The sequence below is a fragment of the Chiloscyllium plagiosum genome, chromosome 29, assembly GCF_004010195.1.
Source record: "Chiloscyllium plagiosum isolate BGI_BamShark_2017 chromosome 29, ASM401019v2, whole genome shotgun sequence".
Classification (NCBI taxonomy): Eukaryota; Metazoa; Chordata; class Chondrichthyes; order Orectolobiformes; family Hemiscylliidae; genus Chiloscyllium; species Chiloscyllium plagiosum.
The window spans coordinates 12,527,631-12,547,120 of record NC_057738.1 but is presented as its reverse complement, the minus strand read 5'-3'; the positions used below and the strand labels follow the sequence as shown (position 1 = coordinate 12,547,120).

Genomic DNA, 19,490 nt, shown 5'->3' with positions numbered 1-19,490 from the left:
TGGCTGGTTGGACCGGGGCCTTTTTGGCCTTTTGAGTTTTGAATTTCTTTTTTAGTGCTTCCGAAAGTACTTTTCCTGCTCTTTCAACAGAGAAACGGAGAAAGCAATTTTACACAGAAAGGATATTGAGAGAGACATTGAAGCATCCAGCTCTGGAAACTTCCCGTTCTTCTGTTTCCCATTACCCTCACAGAGTTTTGTTAAGTTGCACCCAATCCAGAAGATTGTTATCGCACTTAGTATTAGGGACTAGACCAACCTCCCTCAAAACACGTTCGGGAGATATCCTGGACCCCAACTTTTGTTTTAATTTAAAGGCAACTGTAAACCCCTGTGTTCCACATATGATTCAATTGGTCCACCACTAAGCTTTAATCAAAACACAATTTATTTTTAAAATGCAATTAAATTGCAACAAAACAAATAACTTTACATTATTGACATACTGAACAAAACATGTATTATTTAATCACTCGTAATCAATGGTTCCAATATAGGCAGCACCCATCAACACGTCCTTTGGCAAAATGTAATGCAGCAAAAAATTATTATTCTCGCATGCTATGTCTCTCCAGTCCAGCAGAAAGAAACACTGAAAGAAACAATCTGCTCCTTTTGATTTTTTAGAGAAAAACTCGAAGTCTTCAATCTAGCAGCAGAGAGAATTCTAATGCAGCAGCTAACTAACAAAAAAACCCTACTGAAAGCAAAACCAAATTCCTCAACGTCTGTGAGAGCCTGACCCCATCCACTCATGATTCTTTTGGCTTACTATAAAAAAAAATCCAGGGAGAAACCTAAAACTATTTACAAACTGCCTGCTGGCAGGAGACATCTTGGCACCACTATGACAAAACTCTTTAGAAAACAAGACAATACACATATCTCAAAGGCACAATATTGTCACATTAGTTCTCCTGAACCTACAACTGATGAAAGGCTTATGCCTGAAATGTCGATTCTCCTGCTCCTCGGATGCTGCCTGACCTGCTGTGTTTTTTCCAGTGCTACACTTTTCGACTCTGACTCTCCAGCATCTGCAGTCCTCACTTTCTCCTACAACTGATGGTACCAATGTCCCAAAATGTAACACTGGCTCACATGCATCAGTTAGTTTCACTTATTTTGCAAGTTGCAGACAACTCCTTGTACATTATCCCCTTTTAAAAGCAGTGTCCTTTTTCTCATTTTCAAACCACATTCCAAAAATAAAAAAAATGTGGTCTGTTACAATGGCTTGAATCTGATATCAGGACCTGACAAGGCATGAGATCAAAATAGGATTCCTGAGATAGGAACAAAGTCTCCATTTGGCTTCAATGCCAGTATGTTCCTTCAGAGCCAACATTCACTTCTATTTGTGATGTGGAAACAAACTGGTAATTTGCATTAGCACATTTAGATACCATCCCATATAACTCTCAATGGATTCAAATCACTGTTAGACTTCAGTCTCTCACAAAGATTTCGTGGTTGAAATTTTGAACATTCAAATCATTGCCATTTTATATTTTAAAAGTAGGTAGTTCCAAGATTATCAGTTTAATTATGTATGACTATATTTTAGTTTTATATAAAGTTGCTTTGAAAATTTACTTTTTTACATCATATTCTTTTCAAGTAAGAACTAGTTTAACACTAAATTGCATTCAGTAACGAAATGCAAACTCTATCAAATACATACTGCTTGGTTTACTGACATTTGATAGATGACATGTAACATGACAAGACCTGTCTGTATATATAATTAATCCAATATGGAATAGCTTAATCCTTTGAGGCCATATCGAAGTTTGCACTAACCTATAGCAATAAAATAAGCTGTTGCTACCGAAATGATTATTTTTAGACCAAACACAATCTTTGCTGGAGGCTCAGTTGACACAATTCAGTCCTACTCCACAACCTACACCATACCCAGCAATGAAAGCAAGACGTAGAGAATGAGAAATCAGTTAGCAACACACTATCCACTACCAAATAATCAAATAGGAAGGTGAAACCACCACATAATTGTATCATCCCTCTCCTTAGCCCAAATTAACTCTTGGAAAATACTATCAATTTGCATCTTCCATAATGCACACCCATGCCATATCAAGTAACCTGACGTAGCAATGCTTTCGCTTATAAATCAGAGTATTGAATTGATTCGTAAAATACTTACCTGAAAATTCAGGTGAAATAACTAGATATCTGCTAGACTATTACTCAGATTTATCAATCTCTGAGTTCAGCTGATAAACAATCTATTTGATTTGGTTATTGTTTTGCATCAGTATCATCCACATTGATTTACTTGATATGACACACTAAAGTACTTAAAAGACACAGTAGAACATCAAGCAAAGGGTGTGATATACAGAACAGCAAATACATCAAAAAGTTCAGATTGGATCAACTTAGAGAAACAGAAGTTTCAAGCTGCAAACGGTCTTAATCAGGTCAACACTGTACAACTTAACTTCTTTTTCAAACCTTCTGAAGGATGATACAATACCATATAAAAAAAAATCACATGCTCTGCATCACTGCCAATATAAACATTTACTTTGGCACTGCTCGAGATGCAATACTTTGCTGCATTAAACCCCCTTCAAATCAGGACATTTATTTCACATTATTAAAATGCCATTTTATCTGACAAGAAATCTGTTACAGATCCTGTAGGGTGACTGGATTAACTTACTAAAAGGAACATCTGGAATGTAAATAGAAAGTAACAAGTTTTTTCTAAGATAGGTCATCACCTTATCCGCACAGAAACTTATGGAATGGATTTTTCCACATTCTGTTCCTTTGCATACCAACTTTTACATCTGCAATACATTTTCTTGTTACACAGTATTCCTGAAGGAATCTGTATTTTGTTCTATCGCTAATTATTTTGAAAATTCAAAGAATGGCTACAGCACAGATATTGAGTACTCAGGAAAGGGAAGGAAGTGGAGTTTAGGATTATCAGATCAGTCATGAATAAGATTGAATGGTGAGGCAGACCCAATGGCCTACTTCTGCTCCTGTATCTTTTGGTCACCTTATAAACTTAAAATGATGTTAGTTCAATGGTTTGGCACATATCAACAGGCATGGGTTTCTTCAAGAGCTCGTTTGCTCTAATTTATCAGGGTTTAAGGATTTCCTATTTCGCCGTGCTCTGATAAGATACAAAGTCATGTGGTTGCCCAATTCAGCATGTGCAAGGTCGTACAGTACAGTCGGTTTTGCTATAACGCGGGTTTCTTCAAGGTGAAATAGCTTTAACGTGATTGAAGAATTTAGACTATTATTTGTAGAACGCGAACTTGCCTTACCTGCATTGGCTATGATGTGATTCAGGCCCCATTAGTTTAAATGGTGCGGCTATTGCTCAATTTTCTTGTAACGCAACACTGCATGAGAATGGCACTATCGCATTTTATCAGAACTGGAATTTATCAAATACTAATGCTGTGAATGTTATCTTCCAAATAAAGCATCAATACAGCTTTATCACATCTTTTTGTAAGCTAACACCGACTGTGCTGTTAGATTCTTTTGCTGTACATTGATACATTGCTGTGAATACAGAAATTCACTGATTAATGGGGGAGTAAAATGTAGAACATCCTCAGAATCACACTTTTTGATATGGCTTCTAAAGGAAGTTTTAAACAAAGCTGCTACTGCAGAATACAGATTGAAGTTTATGGATCCTTCGTACTACTAAATTATGAAAAGTATATTCACTTCCTGTCCATTGCAGCAGCATTTAATGCAGGAGTTACAAATAAAAATATTGCCAGAATTAAATTCAACTATTTAATTCTTATTTTGATTCTCATTTATCTTATTAGCATTCGTGGGTGAACACACTGACGTGGCAAGCATAGGAATAATCAGTTGCAGAAATCACTAAGTCATAGCAAGATGGAAGCATTTAAGCACTTTAGCTAAATATTTCAGTAAATAAGTCTGGAACGGTGAAAATGTTCACATGCTTGGGATTTGGGTACAAATTGCCATGTTCAAGAGAAAAGTTACTTTTTGATGGTGATTTGCAGTTTCTGTTTTATTTCTCTCAGTTGGCTGCCTTATACAACTCACTCAAAATAGTAATAAATCTTGGAAATGCTTTGTTAAAGACCTGCTGGGTCATAGATTATTTGATAATACTTAGTTAAAACAAAATGAAAATTAGCATAAATAAAGAGCTCACCACTTGGGCTGGGACTTGTTCCATCTTTGCAGCTGGGGTGCCTGGACGTGGGTAGAACTGATTGATGAACAAGCTAGGAAATTTATACTCTTGAATTAGTTTCAGAGTTTCTTGAAAGTCTGCTTCTGTCTCACCTGGAAAACCACAGATAATGTCGGTGGCAATTGTAATCCCTGGCACCCTGAGTAAAAAGATGAAAATTCAAATTAAAATGCATGTTATTTTCAAGTCAAATGTTCACTGCTTCATGGGTGCTGTCCCCTAGCTGAGCAGAGGTCAAAATGGTCAGTCAAACTTTCATATTTATATTCTGCTCAGCGCATTTATGCAGCATCATATCAACTGATTTAGAAAGAGTTGCTTTCTTGAAATGCTACAGTTTGTGGCATAGTGTTAGGGAAGAAGTTCCAGAATTCTGACCAAGCTGCAGTAAGGGAACAAGGATTTTGTTCCAGGGATGGTGTTTAATTTGAAGAGAAATTTGAATGTGTGGTGTTAACATGTACCTCATATTTTTATCCTTTAGGTGACATAAATCATGTGTTTACAGTGTGCTGTTGAAAAGGCTAGGCAAATTCTTGCTGCAAATCTTGCAAATGATATACACTGCTGTTAGCAGATGCCACCTGTGCAGGTACAGAATGTTGAAAAATGGTAAATACTGTATTGATCAAGGCTGTCTTTTCCTAGATGGTTTTTAAACATTTGTTGATGGGATGAGGGTGTCAACACTTATTACATATCTCTAGTTGCCGAGAGGGCAGCTAAGGGTCAGCCACTTTGCTGTAACGAGGTAGGGAAGGCAGATATCCTTCCAGGAAACCAGATGGGCTCTTACAATTGCCAATGGGTACATGACTGCCATTATGCTAGCTTTTTTTTTTGAAACCTTCAGTCTTTTTTCATTGAATTCATATTTCACCATCTGGCATGATGGGGTTTAAACTTATGCCAGAAAAATGTTAGTCCGGGCCTCCAGTTTAGTAGTAAAGTGACGTTAGCGCCTCCCCATAATCATCATAAATAATAATCCAACTATCTCCCCATGCTATTCAACAGCAATTTCATTGCTGAATCCCCACAATCAACAAACTGGTATTTAGCACTGACCAGAAGCTAAATGGACCAATAAATAAATATTGTCACTATACAAGCAGGCCAGGGCCTGGGTATTCTTTGGGGAGGTACCTCCTGACTCCCAAAGCCTTTTCACCAACTACAAAACACAAGTCAGGAACATAATGGAATGCTGATCACTCGTCAGAATGAGAGCAGGTCCAAAAACTCTGAAGAAGGTTGACAGCACACACAACAAAGCCGGATCGATTATTGCTCCATCCATCACTTTCAACATCACTCCTTTCATGAACAACAAACTGTGACAGTAGCATGTACCACCTACAAAATGCACTGTAGTAATAAAAGGGATAGTGGATATGAAGTTAACAGGAAACAAAGTCGTGCTAACTATTGTTTCGCAGACAAAAGGGCAGTAAACATTTGGATTCCACAAGAATTCATATTAGAATAATGCATTCCTTGATCTATATCAAGACCCAATATTTGGGTGTGCAGTGCACAATTTTAATCTTTGCAAGTATGTGAATGAGAAGAATAGTAGGAGGCTTCAAAGAAACACAGACAGGTTGGTGGACAATGCAGACGTATGAAACTGAATGTCGGGAAATGTGAAGTGAAAGATTTTGAAAGACAGAATGAGGTGAGAAGCAGTGTAAAGTAAAGGTCTGATTTTTGCTCCTCAGGCAAAATTATAGTCAGAAAATCTCCCAGCTTGCCAGAGTCGTCCTGGGGAAAAATTGCCAAAGATGGCAGAACTTTCATTCTGGGGGATGTAGGCAAGCACAGTACTGAGGAATCTCAGTTATCTGAAGGACACGGGCGGGGAGTATTTCGTTCGGTTAATCGAATTCTGGATAATCAAATGCCAGATAACATGGTTTAGCCAAACATTTTGCGATTTTGCCGGATAATCTGATATTCAGATAATCGAGATTCCTCTGTATATTGCAAGGTGCACCAGCCACAAGGATCAGAGGCAACCAAGTTCTCCCCCCCCCCCTTCCCACTCATTACTGTGATTATAATTGTGGAAGAGTAAAGGAGAAATAGAACTATAATGGTAGAATTTAAGATTACGTCCTTAATAACTGTAAAACTGTAACCACTGATATTCTTCAACACTCAGACATGAGCAACCATTTTTGTTAACAATCTTGAAAAGGCTGGTCATTTAAATAACATGACAGTTTCATAGACCCCATCTGCCCTTTATAAGTATTTACATCTATGTACAATACTGTAACTCTCATACTGTGATAAAAGGCTCTGGTTCCAGAAGTCATGGAGTCTGTTTGAACTGAGTTTAAATGGCTCTGCTGAGTTCAGGTTTTCCCGATGTGAGGCACATTTCACCCTGTTCCTCTACCAGCAAAAGAAAAAATGTGAACTTCCAGAGCAAGGTTTCAGGTGCAAGCTTAGACACTTCATGAAGTCTTCATGACTCTAAAAACCTGGGCCAATGGATACAATTCTAAAAGGGATGCAGCAGGAAAAGAAAAATCTGGAAGTGTATGTTCGCAAATCATAGAGTGGTGGGTAGCATGAGCAATGAATTAATTAGATATATGGGATCCTGGATTTTACACATGGAAGCATGATGTACAAAAACGACAAGATTATGGTGAACCTGCATAAATAAATGGTTCAGCTTCAGTTGGAGTCTTGTGTGCAACCTGTGCATCACATTTTAATGATGTGAAGGCATTAGACAGGATGAAGAAAAGGTCTGTGAGAATGTTTCTGAGCAATTTCATTTATGTGGACAGATTGCCCAAGTAGTGACTATTGCTCTTAAAGAAGAGAACATTAACAAGAACTTTCATAAATGTGTTCAAAATCATGAAGGGTCTCAACACAATAAATAGGGAGAAATGGTCTTATTGATAGAAGGGTCAAGAAGAAGATGACACTGATTTAAAGTGGCTGGCAAAAGAACTAAAGGTAACATGGGGAATTTAGTTTTTACACAGTAAATGGTTAGAATCTGTGATGCATTGCTTGCGAGTGTGATGGAGACAAATTCCATTTTAGCCTTCAAGAAATTGGATAAGTTTCTGAAGAGAAAAGATTTGCAGTGTTTTGGGAGAAAGGTGGGGGAATGCAACTAGTTGAGTTGACCATATGAGAGTGACCATGAAAATGATAGGTCAAATGGATCCTTCCATGCTTTTTGTATGCTTATGGCATTGACTTTCTTTCTCAGTTTTACACTAAAGGTAACTTACAATGAAATGTAAAAGAAAGGAAATGGAGACACTCTGTCAGGAAATGCATAACACTGATTTAATATATATAAAAAAGGAAGATTTTAATATCTTATACACAAATCATTAATTCATGATCACTGAATCACAAAAGTGCTACAGTGCAGAAGGAGGCCATTCAGTCCATTGTGTGCAAAATGGATCTCCAATGAACATTATGACAGTACTATTTGCCTGCTTTTCCCCATATCCTTATACAGTATTTAAATAGAAACACTCATCCAATGTCCTCTTCAATGCTTCAGTTGAACTTGCCTCCAACACATTTTGAGGCAGTGCATTCCAGACCCAAATCATTTATGATGAAATTGTAGACGTGTACTGTACCTTTAAGAGAACTGAAACTTCTGGCTGGCACAGAGTGTGCTGAAAATTTAAAAATGTAACATTTGGTTGTAAAACAAATAGCTGGAGCTGCATTGCCATAGTACACAACAAATTCAAATTTTGACAACCAGTTTCAATTATCCCCAGATATCAAAATCCAATTGAATTTGAATTTTACTATTTTGGATGACATCAAACCAATGAGCCAGTCTGATGTTTTGGGTTTTTTGAACTGCTGGGGAGAACAGCAAAGAGCAGCCACACACCAAGAGACTGCCAGCAGAATAGCTCTCTGAAAGGTACCTGTCCATAAGGAAGCTGTGTAGCAGAAGACCGAAGACAACCTAATGAAATCTACAGAGAAAGTTCAACATCCTAAGATGACAAATGATTTTGAAAATTGATTTGCTGTAAATTTAAGAGGGAGTTTATTGGACCAGTATTGTCGAGTGGGGAGTAAAAATAGGTTTAAGAGAAAGGTGTTGCAAATAGCTGTTGCTTAATATTCTCTATTGTACTGAAAGAATAAAATTGTTAATTTTTTCTTTAAATCGTGATATTTCAGATAGTTCTTTGCCACACAAAATTTAACAGATTACGACATGAGCTGAGCTTTTCTGTGTGACTGGTTTAAATTAGAAGGGTTTACCCCGTGTCATAACACATTTTGTGTGAAATTTATGAAACACTTGAAACCTGTACTCCATCATTCTCAATTCTTCTGCAAGTTGGGACAGTTTCTCCCTATCTATCTATCCCAACCATTCCTGATTTTAAAAACTTCTACCTAAGTCATCTTCTCTTCAAGGCAAATAATCTAACCTCTTCAAACAATCCTTATAACTGACGTTGACGTTTATCATCCCTGAAACCATTTTTGCAAAGTGCTTTTGCCATTCTCTCCAAAGCATTCACATCTTTCTTATAAATTAGCATCCAGAACTGTACACAACACTCCAGTTGAGGTCTAACTAATATCTTATACAAATTCAGCATCACCTTCTTGCTTTTGAATTCTATGCCCCTATTATTAAAGCCCAAGATACTGCCTGCTTTATTAACTGCTCTCTCTATCGAGCTATTTTCAGTGGTGTGTGCATAAGTATTCTAGGTCCCTCTTACAATTTCTGGCCATTCCTATTTCATATTGTCTGCCCATCTTCTTCCCATCAAAATATCACATTTTACACTTCCCCACACTGAAAGTCAGCTACCACTAATCTGTCAATTCCAACTTGTTTATTCCTTGTTTAAACTCTTCATTGTAAGCTGTAAGGAAGACAGAGTCCGAAATTGCATATCATTTGCAAACATTGTAACTGTCCTTGCATACTGGTATCTAGATCATTAATATATATCAGGAAAAGTGAGGATTCCAATACTGACCCCTGGGAAGTCCACTACAAACCTTCCTCTATCCTGTAAAATAGAGATTAAGCACTTCACTGTTTTCTCCCAGTCAACCAATTTTGTACCCATGTTGTGACTTGTCCCTTTCATACCATGAGCTATAATCTTTCTCTCAAATCTGGTGTGGTGCAATGTATCAAATACCTTTTGAACGTTCATGTACATCATATCAACAGCATTATCCTCAAAGATCCCATTATGTCACCTCTGCAAAAACCTCCAGTAAGTTAGTCAAACACAACTTCCCCTAGACATCCATGTTGGCTCCTCCGAAATAAACAAACCCTTTACATGTGGCTACTAATTCTATTCTGAATAATTGCTTCCAGAAGCATCCCTACTGGCAAAGTTAAACTGACTTGTCTGTGAATACTAGGATGAACCTTCCAACTTTTTAAAAAAAATATGGGTATTAAGCCTGCAATTCTTCAGTTCTCTGACACCTTTTCCGAGTCTAGGAAAGCAGTAAAGCTATGGCCAACACCCCTGCAATTTCATTCTTACTCCCTTCAATATTCTTGGATGCCTCTAGTCCCTTGTCAATAATAAATATCAATACTTTGTTCAACATTTCCTCCTTATTAATTTTGAACACTTCTTGTGACCGAGCTTCCTTCTCAGACGCTCTGGCTTGGGTAGAATCTACCTCATTGAAAAAGACAAATACAAAGTTTAATTTAATACCAAAGGCATGCCTTTGCTTCCATGTCAAACTTCTTTTGTTACTAATTAGCTTTTCTTCTCCACTTACCACCCTTTTACTAATGATATGTCTTTTGAAGACATGGGAATTTCTCATTCTTTTTCATATTGCCTCTTGGCTTCTCTATGCTTTTTCATTTCCCCTCTGAACCTTCTGTATTCCTCCTGGTTCTCAATTATATTTTCTGTCTGACACCTGTCATAAATACACTTTGTTTATGTCATTTTAATTTCTATCTTCTTTTTCATCCAATGAACTCTGGGGTTCTTTGCCTTCTCTCCCTTTTGAGGGAGTGTACCTTGACAATACCAGAACCATTCCCTCTTTGAAGATAGCTCAATGTTCAGCTAGTTTCTCCTGTCAAACATTTATTCCAGTCTGTCTTGCTCAGCTCTATTCTTTCCCTATTGAAGCTGGCTTCCCCTACTTAATTATTCTTCCTCTGGAATGCCTATTGTCCTTTGCTGTCTTCATTCTAAACCTTCCAATATAATGATCATTGTTCCTGACATGTTCTCTCACTGACACTTGATCTACTTGGCCTACCTCATTTCCAAGAAACAAGTTGATCAGCGCATTCTTCCTAGTTGGATTGAGTACATACGGCTGTTGAAAATTTTCCTGAAGACAATCTAGGAATGTTTCCCCCGTTCCACTCTTAAACCTATCACTGTCCCAGGTAGTTCAAGTCCCCAATTAGAACCACTCAATAATGTTAGCATTTCTCTGCAATTTCCCTGAAGATTTATTCCTCTATATTTTTCTCAGGAGTTGGTGGTCTACAGACTCAACTGAGCAATGTAATTGCAACCTCTTTGTACAATGGCTATAGCCAGATAGATTCCATATCAGCCACCACTCAAGCTCTGAGATCTGGAGCTCTAATTTCTGCTGTCAGGATCCATGATTTCCCACATACTACATGCCTCATTTCCACTTGACTGCATTAATTGCCATAAAAGACCTAGGAGCAGAGGTAGGCCATCTGTTCCTTTGAGACCTATCTGAACATTATTTCTCTTAAGTTAACTATATCGTACTCTGGATTATCTGTAGCAATTTATTATGTTGACCCTGATTTACCCTTATTCCTGAATGTTTCACAATTAAATCAAAGTACAGTACTTTGAAAATGACATGATTTTCTAATTTATAGCAAAGTAAGAACAGTCCCAACAGCAGTTTCCCACCAATCAATGCCTTTATATCATTGCCATTTTGACGAGTTGGCTTGATGTGGAACATTTAATTTAGTGAGCAGATCTAAGGCATTTATCCTTAGAAACAAGGTTAAAAAAATAATTTCTATCATCTCATTCATTTTTCTATCAAAAATTACAATATGTCCCCATCATACAGCTAATTGTCTCTTATAAATTAAGATTTTTTTTAAAACTACCTTAATCATCCCAACCCTAGGTTGTGGAATTTTGGCCTATCATAGGACTTAAGAACATCTAACACGTTGAGACCTGTCATATTCATTTTAGTATTTACTCCCTGGAAGTGAGGATTGTTGGCTCTGGCAACATTTATTCCTTATCCCTAATTTCTCTTGAAAAGATGATGGGTTGTGTCATAGTTTTAAGTCAAGACGGAGTGTGGCTTGGAGGTGATCTCAGGGTGATGGTGCTCCCATGCATCTGTTGCCCTTGATCTTCTACAATTGCAGGCTTGAAGAGTACTGTTAGCTGTCTCTTGGTGAGTTCTGTAATGCATCTTGTAGACTGTACATTGTTTGCATGACATCAGGGGTGAAGGGACTGAATGCTTAAGGTGAGCAGCTGGCAGTCAAGCAGGCTCCACTCTTTTTGGAGCCACATTCATTAATGCAATTGGACTACACTCAATCACAGACCTGACTTGTAGCTTGTAATTGGTGCCTAGGCTTTGGAGAGTCAGGAAACAAACTACTTGCTCTTAAATTAACTATATTGTACTCTGGATTATCTGTAGCAATTTATTATGTTGACCCTGATTTACCTTTATTCCTGAATGTTTCACAATTAAAACAAAGTACAGTACTTTGAAAATGATATGATTTTCTAATTTATAGCAATGTAAGGACAGTCCCCAACAGCAGTTTCCCACCAATCAATGCTGCAGAATTGGAGTACTGTGTCCAGTTTTGGTCCCCACACCTCAGGAAGGACATACTGGCACTGGAGCGTGTCCAGCGGAGATTCACACGGATAATCCCTGGAATGGTAGGTCTAACATATGAGGAATGGCTGAGGATCCTGGGATTGTATTCATTGGAGTTTAAAAGATTAAGGGGAGATCTAATAGAAACTTACAAGATAATACATGGCTTGGAGAGGGTGGATGCTAGGAAATTGTTTCCGTTAGGCGAGGAGACTAGGACCCGTGGACACAGCCTTAGAATTAGAGGGGGTAAATTCAGAACAGAAATGCGGAGACATTTCTTCAGCCAGAGAGTGGTGGGCCTGTGGAATTCATTGCCACGGAGTGCAGTGGAGGCTGGGACGCTAAATGTCTTCAAAGCAGAAATTGATAAATTCTTGATGTCACAAGGAATTAAGGGCTACGGGGAGAATGAGGGTAAGTGGAGTTGAAATGCCCATCAGCCATGATTGAATGGCAGAGTGGACTCGACGGGCCGAATGGCCTTACTTCCGCTCCTATGTCTTATGGTCTAATTCCCAAGCTCTCTGGGTTTTGTACCCATAGTTTTTATATGACTTCTTCAGTTTAGATTCTGGTCAAAGGCAATCCATAGGATTTAATATTGAGGAACTCAGTGATGATGATGCCATTGAATGTTAAGGAGAGATGGTTAGTTTTTTTATTTTGGAGATGGCCATTGCTTGAAACTTGTGTACAAATATTACTTGACACTTATCACCCCAAGCCTAGAAGGTGGGAGAGGAAGTGTTGGAGGTGATTCCCTCGAATACCAAGAACAGCAATTACTGTTTTATATGCTGTTGCACTGTTTTGGAAGTTTGGAGAAAAAAAAAGTCAAAAACAACAGCAATTTTAAAAGGGAGAAGACCAAACAAAGGAAGCACAAGGTGAGGTCAGTACAGGAGAGAGAGAGAGAGAGAGAGAATTAAACCCACATTGCTAACTGACACAGCAGTGAGCCTGCGCAGTTACTGCCTTTGCTGTTTGAATTCATGTTTCACTGGATATCAGAATGCGTCGGGGAAAATTAAAAAAGTGAAATTTACAACTGATCGGGAGAGGTCACACCACAGAAACAGATAAGTGGATATTTAAGCATGGCCTTACAGTAAGTAGCGAATAGAGTGGGTTCTTTCTTGATTATATGTTTTATTGTGCTACGTCTCTTGATTAAACTTAAAATATAAACCATTAGTATAAATTTAACCTGGAGCAGTGTTTTGTAGAGGAAAAGGACAGGGCTATTTTCTAGGTCTGTAGATTCAAAGAAGTAAAAATGACCTTTAGTAGAGTGATATGCTCTCCTTGTCAGATATGGGAGTTTAGGGAGAGTTTACAAGTTACTGAGGATTATATCTGCAATAAATGCTTTTGGTTGCGAATCCTATCAGATTGAATGGATCGGTTGGAGAGGCAGTTAGAGGCAATGAGGAATTTACAAGAGCAAAGGCATGTGATGGATGGCAGTTATAGGAAGGGGGGGACGTCTCAGATACAGTCACATAGGTGGGTTAATTCCAGGAAAGGTAAGAGAGTAGACAGGTAATGCAGGTGACTTCTGTGGCTATCCCCATTTCAAAATATTATGCTATTTTGGAAAATGTAGGGGGTGATAGATTCTCAGGGGAACGTAGCACGAAGTCAGGTATCTGATATCGAGACTGGCTCTAAGGTAATGGGAGATACGTCGGGTTCCAAGCAATCGATTGTTTTAGGGGACTCTCTAGTCCGAGGTACAGACAGATGTTTCTGTGATCAGCAGCAAAAAATCAGAATGGTATGTTGCTTCCCGGTGCCAGGATCAAGGATATCTCAGAGAGGGGGCAAAATGTTCTCAAGGGGAAGAAGGGCCAACAGGAGGTCGTTGTACACACTGGAACCAACGACATAGGAAGGATTTAACTTAGTAAGGTTGGGGTGGAGGGGTGGTGGTGGTGGTGGGTGGGACCCAGGGAGATTCAGTCAGAGCAGGCAGGGATAAGCAATTATAGAAACACGGCTCAGGGATGGACAGGACAGGCAGCTTAATGTTCCAGGATAGAAGTGCTACAGGAAGGACAGAAAGAGAGGCAAGAGAGGAGGGGGAGTGGCGTTTTTGATAAGGGATAGCATTGCAGTTGTACTGAGGGTATATTCCCGGAAATACATCCAGGGATGTTATTTGGGTGGACCTGAGAAATAAGAAAGGGATGAAGGCCTTCTTGGGATTGTATTATAGACCCCCTAATAGTCAGAGGGAAATCGAGAAACAAATTTGTAAGGAGATCTCAGTTATCTGGAAGAATAATAGGGTAGTTACAGTAGGGGATTTTAATTTTCCAAACATAGACTGGGACTGCCATAGTATTAAGATGGAGAGGAATTTGTTAAGTGTGTACAAGACAATTTTCTGATTCAGTATGTGGATGTACCTACTAGAGAAGGGGCAAAACTTGACCTACTCTTGGGAAATAAGGCAGGGCAGGTGACTGAGGGGTCAGTGGGGGAGCACTTTGGGGCCAGCGACCATAATTCTCTTAGATTTAAAATAATGATGGAAAAGGATAGATCAGATCTAAAAGTTGAAGTTCTAAATTTGGGAAAGGCCAATTTTGATGGTATGAGGCAAGAGCTTTGAAAAGCTGATTGGGGGCAGACATTCGCAGGTAAAGGGATGGCTGGAAAATGGGAAGCCTTCAGAAAAGAGATAACAAGAGTCCAGAGGAAGCATATTCTTGTTAGGGTGAAAGAAGAGGTTGCTAGGTACAGGGAATGCTGGATGACTGAAGAAATTGAAGGTTTGGTTAAGAAGAAGGAAGGAAGCATATGTCAGGTATAGACAGGATAGATCGAATGAATCCTTAGTAGAGTATAAAGGAAGTAGGAGTATACTTAAGAGAGAAAACAGGAGGGCAATAAAGGGATATGAGATAGCTTTGGCAAATAGAATTAAGAAGAATCCAAAGGGTTTTTACAAATACATTAAGAACAAAAGAGTAACTAGGGAGAGAAAATGGCCCCTCAAAGATCAGCAAGGTGCCTTTGTGAGGAGCAGCAGGAGATGGGAGGAGATACTAAACGAGTATTTTGCATCAGCATTTACTGTGGAGAAGGAATTGGAAGATATAGAATGTAGGGAAATAGATGGTAGCATCTTGAAAAATGTTCATATTACAGAAGAGGAAATGCTGGATGTCTTGAAATGCATAAAAGTGGATAAATCCCCAGGACCTGATCAAGTATACTCTAGAAGCTCAGTAAGTGATTGCTGGGCCTCTTGCTGAGATATTTGTATCATTGATAGTCACAGGTGAGGTGCTGAAAGACTGGAGGTTGGCTAATGTGGTGCCACTGTTTAAGAAGAGTGGTAAGGACAAGCCCAGGAACTATAGACCCAGTGAGCCTGACGTCAGTGGTGGACAAGTTGTTGGAGGGAATCCTGAGGGACATGTACATGTATTTGGAAAGGCAAGGACTGATTAGGGATAATCAACATGGTTTTATGCGTAGCAAGTCATGTCTCACAAACTTGACTGAGTTTTTTGAAGAAGTAACAAAGAGGATTGATGAGGGCAGAGCGGTAGATGTGATCTATATGGATTTCAGTAATGCATTCGACAAGGTTCCCCATGCGAGAGTGATTAGCAAGGTTAGATCTCATGGAATACAGGGAGAACTAGCCATTTGGATACAGAACTGGCTCAAAAGGTAGAAGACAGAGGGTGGTGGAGGAGAGTTGTTTTTCAAACTGGAGGCCTGTGAACAGTGGTGTGCCGCAAAGATCGGTGCTGAATCCACTACTTTTCATCATTTATACAAATGATTTGGATGTGAGCTTAAGAGGTGTTGTTAGTAAGTTTGCACATGACACCAAAATTGGAGGTGTAGTGGACAGTGAAGAAGGTTACCTCAGAGTACAACGGGATCTTGATCAGATGAGGCAGTGAGTTGAGGAGTGGCAGATGCAGTTTAATTTAGATAAATGCGAGGTGCTGCATTTTGGAAAAGCAAATCAGAGCAGGACTCATACACTTAATAGTAAGGTCCTGGGGAGGGTTGCTGAACAAAGAAACCATGGAGTGCAGGTTCATATCTCCTTGAAAGTGGAATCGCAGGTAGATAGGATAGTGAAGAAGGTGTTTGGTATGTTTTTGTTTATTGGTTAGAGTATTGAGTACAGGGGTTGGGAGGTCATGTTGCGGATGTACAGGACATTAGTTAGACCACTGTTGGAATATTGCATGCAATTCTGGTCTCCTTCCTATCAGAAAGATGTTGTGAAACTTGAAAGGATTCAGAAAAGATTTACAAGGATGTTGCCAGAGTTGTAGCATTTGAGCTTTAGGGAGAGGTGGATTGGTTGGGGCTGTTTTCCTTGGAGCATTGGAGGCTGAGGGGTGAGCTCAGTGGTTTACAAAATCATGAGGGACATGGATAGGATAGATAGATGAAGTCTTTTCCCTGGGGTTGGGGATTCTAGAACTAGAGGGCATAGGTTTAGGGTGAGAGGGGAAAGATATAAAAGAGACTTAAGGGGCAACCTTTTCATGCAGAGAGTGGTACGTGTATGGAATGAGCTGCCAGAGGAAGTGGTGGAGGCTGGTACAATTGCAACATTTAAAAGGCATTTGGATGAGTATATGAATAGGAAGGATTTGGAGTGATATGGGTTGAGTGCTGGCAGGTGGAACTGGATTGGATTGGGATACCCGTTCGGCATGTACAAGTTGGACCGAAGGATCTGTTTCAATGCTGTACATCTGTACGACTCTACTCTACGAAGTTGTCATGGTCTTGCTGCATATTGTTACAGACTACACTAATGTCTGTGGAGTCACACAGAATGCTGAACATTTGTAAACATCAGTGAACATCCCTATTCTGATATTCAAGGAAGGTTACTGATGAAGCATCTGAACTTAACTCATTACCCTGAAGACTCCAGAAGTAATGTTCTGGGACTGGGTTGACTGATCTCCAACAACCACCTTACTTTGTGCTAGGTACAACTCCAACCAATGGAGAGCTTTCTCCCTGATTTCCAGTGACTTCATTTTTCTTGTATTCCTTGATGTCAAACTAAGTCAATTGCTACCATTAAACTCCTCGAGTTTATTTCTTTGTCTACATTTGGACCAAGGTTATAATGAGGTCAGGAGCTGAGTGTCCCTGATGGAACCCAAACTGATGGTCAATGAGCAGTTTATTGCTGAGCAAATGCCACTTGATAACACTGTTGATGATCCCTTCGTCATTGCTGATCAAGTTTAGACTGAGGGATTGGTAATTTTTGGTTTGGATTTATTGTGCTTTTTGTACATAAGACAAGCTGGGGGAATTTTCACAATGCTGAAGAGATGCCAGTGTTGTAGGTATATTGGAATCGCTTTACTGAGGGCACAGTTAATTCTGGAGCACAATTCTCCAACCGTGCTCCATTTCTGGCAGAAGACGGCTGGAAATGGTTCAGTCTTGTCTTTTTTCTTAGATTAGATTAGATTAGATTACTTACAGTGTGGAAACAGGCCCTTCGGCCCAACAAGTCCACACCGACCCGCCGAAGCGTAACCCACCCATACCCCTACATTTACCCCTTACCTAACACTACGGGCAATTTAGCATGGCCAATTCACCTGACCTGCACATCTTTGGACTGTGGGAGGAAACCGGAGCACCCGGAGGAAACCCACGCAGACACGGGGAGAACGTGCAAACTCCACACAGTCAGTCGCCTGAGGCGGGAATTGAACCCGGGTCTCTGGCGCTGCGAGGCAGCAGTGCTAACCACTGTACCACCGTGCCGCCCACGGTGTGGGATCTCCAGTCATTAAGGATGGGAATATTTGTGGAGTCTCCTTCTCCAGTGAGTTGTTAAATTGTCCACCACCATTTACAAATGACTGTGGGAGAAAGGTTTATACCTTCAGTTGTAGGCTTGCTTGGCTCTGTATGTTGTACACAGCTTTCACTGTTTATCATGCAAGTATTCAACAATTTGATACCTAATTTTTAGGAAGGACTGTGCTGTTCCTTGTAATTCCCTTCTGCATTCTTCACTAAATCAGATTTAACCTTCCATCTTGGTGGAAATGGAAGATATGTCATGCCACAGGATTACACTAGGTTACTGTGGATGACTAATCTCATGGATGCCATGTTTTGAGTTTCTAGACCTATTGAAAACTCATCCCACTTAATACTGTGGCACCTAACATAATGGGAGGGTATCTTTCATATTAGACTTCATCTATACAATGACTGTGCAGTGGTCACTCCTACTAAAGCTGTCATGAACAGATGCATCTGCAACAGCCACATTAATCAAGTAGAATTCAAGTAAGTTTATCCTTCTTGTTAGTTCCCTTATCCCCCACTGGTGACATAGTCTAGTAACTATGTTCTCTCAGGACTCAGTCAGCTTGGTCAGCAGTGGCTGCACCAAGCTATTCTTGATTATGAAACTGAAGTCCTCCACCCAGAGTATATTCTGTGTCATTGCCATCTTCAGTACTTCCTGGCATTGGTATTCAACATGGAGGATCACTGATTCATCTCTTGAATGGATGCTGTAATCAGTAGGTGATTTCCTTGCCCATGTGTGACCTGATATCTTGAGAATTCATGGTAACTAAAGTCAAAGCTGAGAACACCTAGCCCAACTACCTCGGATGAGTCTGTCAGCTGGTGGGACAGCATATACAGTCTGCAAGATGCGATTTGATGAGTTTGAATATGGCAGACTGTTGCTCAGCAGTTCTCTCAATTTCAGTTTAGGCTCCCAGTGAGAAGAGTTTTGCAGGCTCAAGGAGTTTGCTGTTGCTATTTCTAGGGTTCTGCCAGATGGTCCAGGCAACTGCATTTTTTTTTCAACGTTATAATGATTTGTTGCAAATTAGTGGCTTGCATGGCTACATTTAATGTTTTGGGTCTGGAGTTATATGTAGGACCAACCAGATAAGGATGGCAGATTTACATCCCTAAAGGACATCAGATTTTTTTAAAATGAAAATTGATAATGGTTTTGTGGTCACTCGTAGATTTGCTTTTAATTCCAAATTTATTGTTGAATTTAAATTCAACCATTTGAACATGTCTCCTGGGTAGAAGCTAAATCCTCTGGATTACTAATCCTGCAATAATACTGCTGTCACCAATACCCCATTGGACACTAGTTAATTGCGTACAAAAGATCTCATGGTATTATTCAAAAGAATTTGGGAGGTGTCCCAGTGACCTGCCCAAAGTTCCTTCATCAGCCAAAGCCACCAAGAAGATATTAATGTGACATTTATTTACCTAATTTGCCCTTCGTACAATTACTTGCAAATTAGTTCCTGTGTTTCTAAACTAGGTTTGAAGGGTGGAAACTGTTAATATCTTA

General features: G+C 39.5%; 1 protein-coding gene across 1 annotated transcript in view; it reads right to left on the bottom strand.

Annotated features, from left to right (window-relative positions):
- cdkal1 (CDK5 regulatory subunit associated protein 1-like 1) overlaps positions 1-19,490 on the bottom strand; it is a 596,132-nt gene that overhangs the window by 165,511 nt on the left and 411,131 nt on the right. Inside the window, exon 15 of the mRNA XM_043718943.1 lies at positions 4,199-4,379. Coding sequence (XP_043574878.1) covers positions 4,199-4,379 — 181 coding nt within the window. The remainder of the gene's footprint in view (positions 1-4,198; positions 4,380-19,490) is intronic.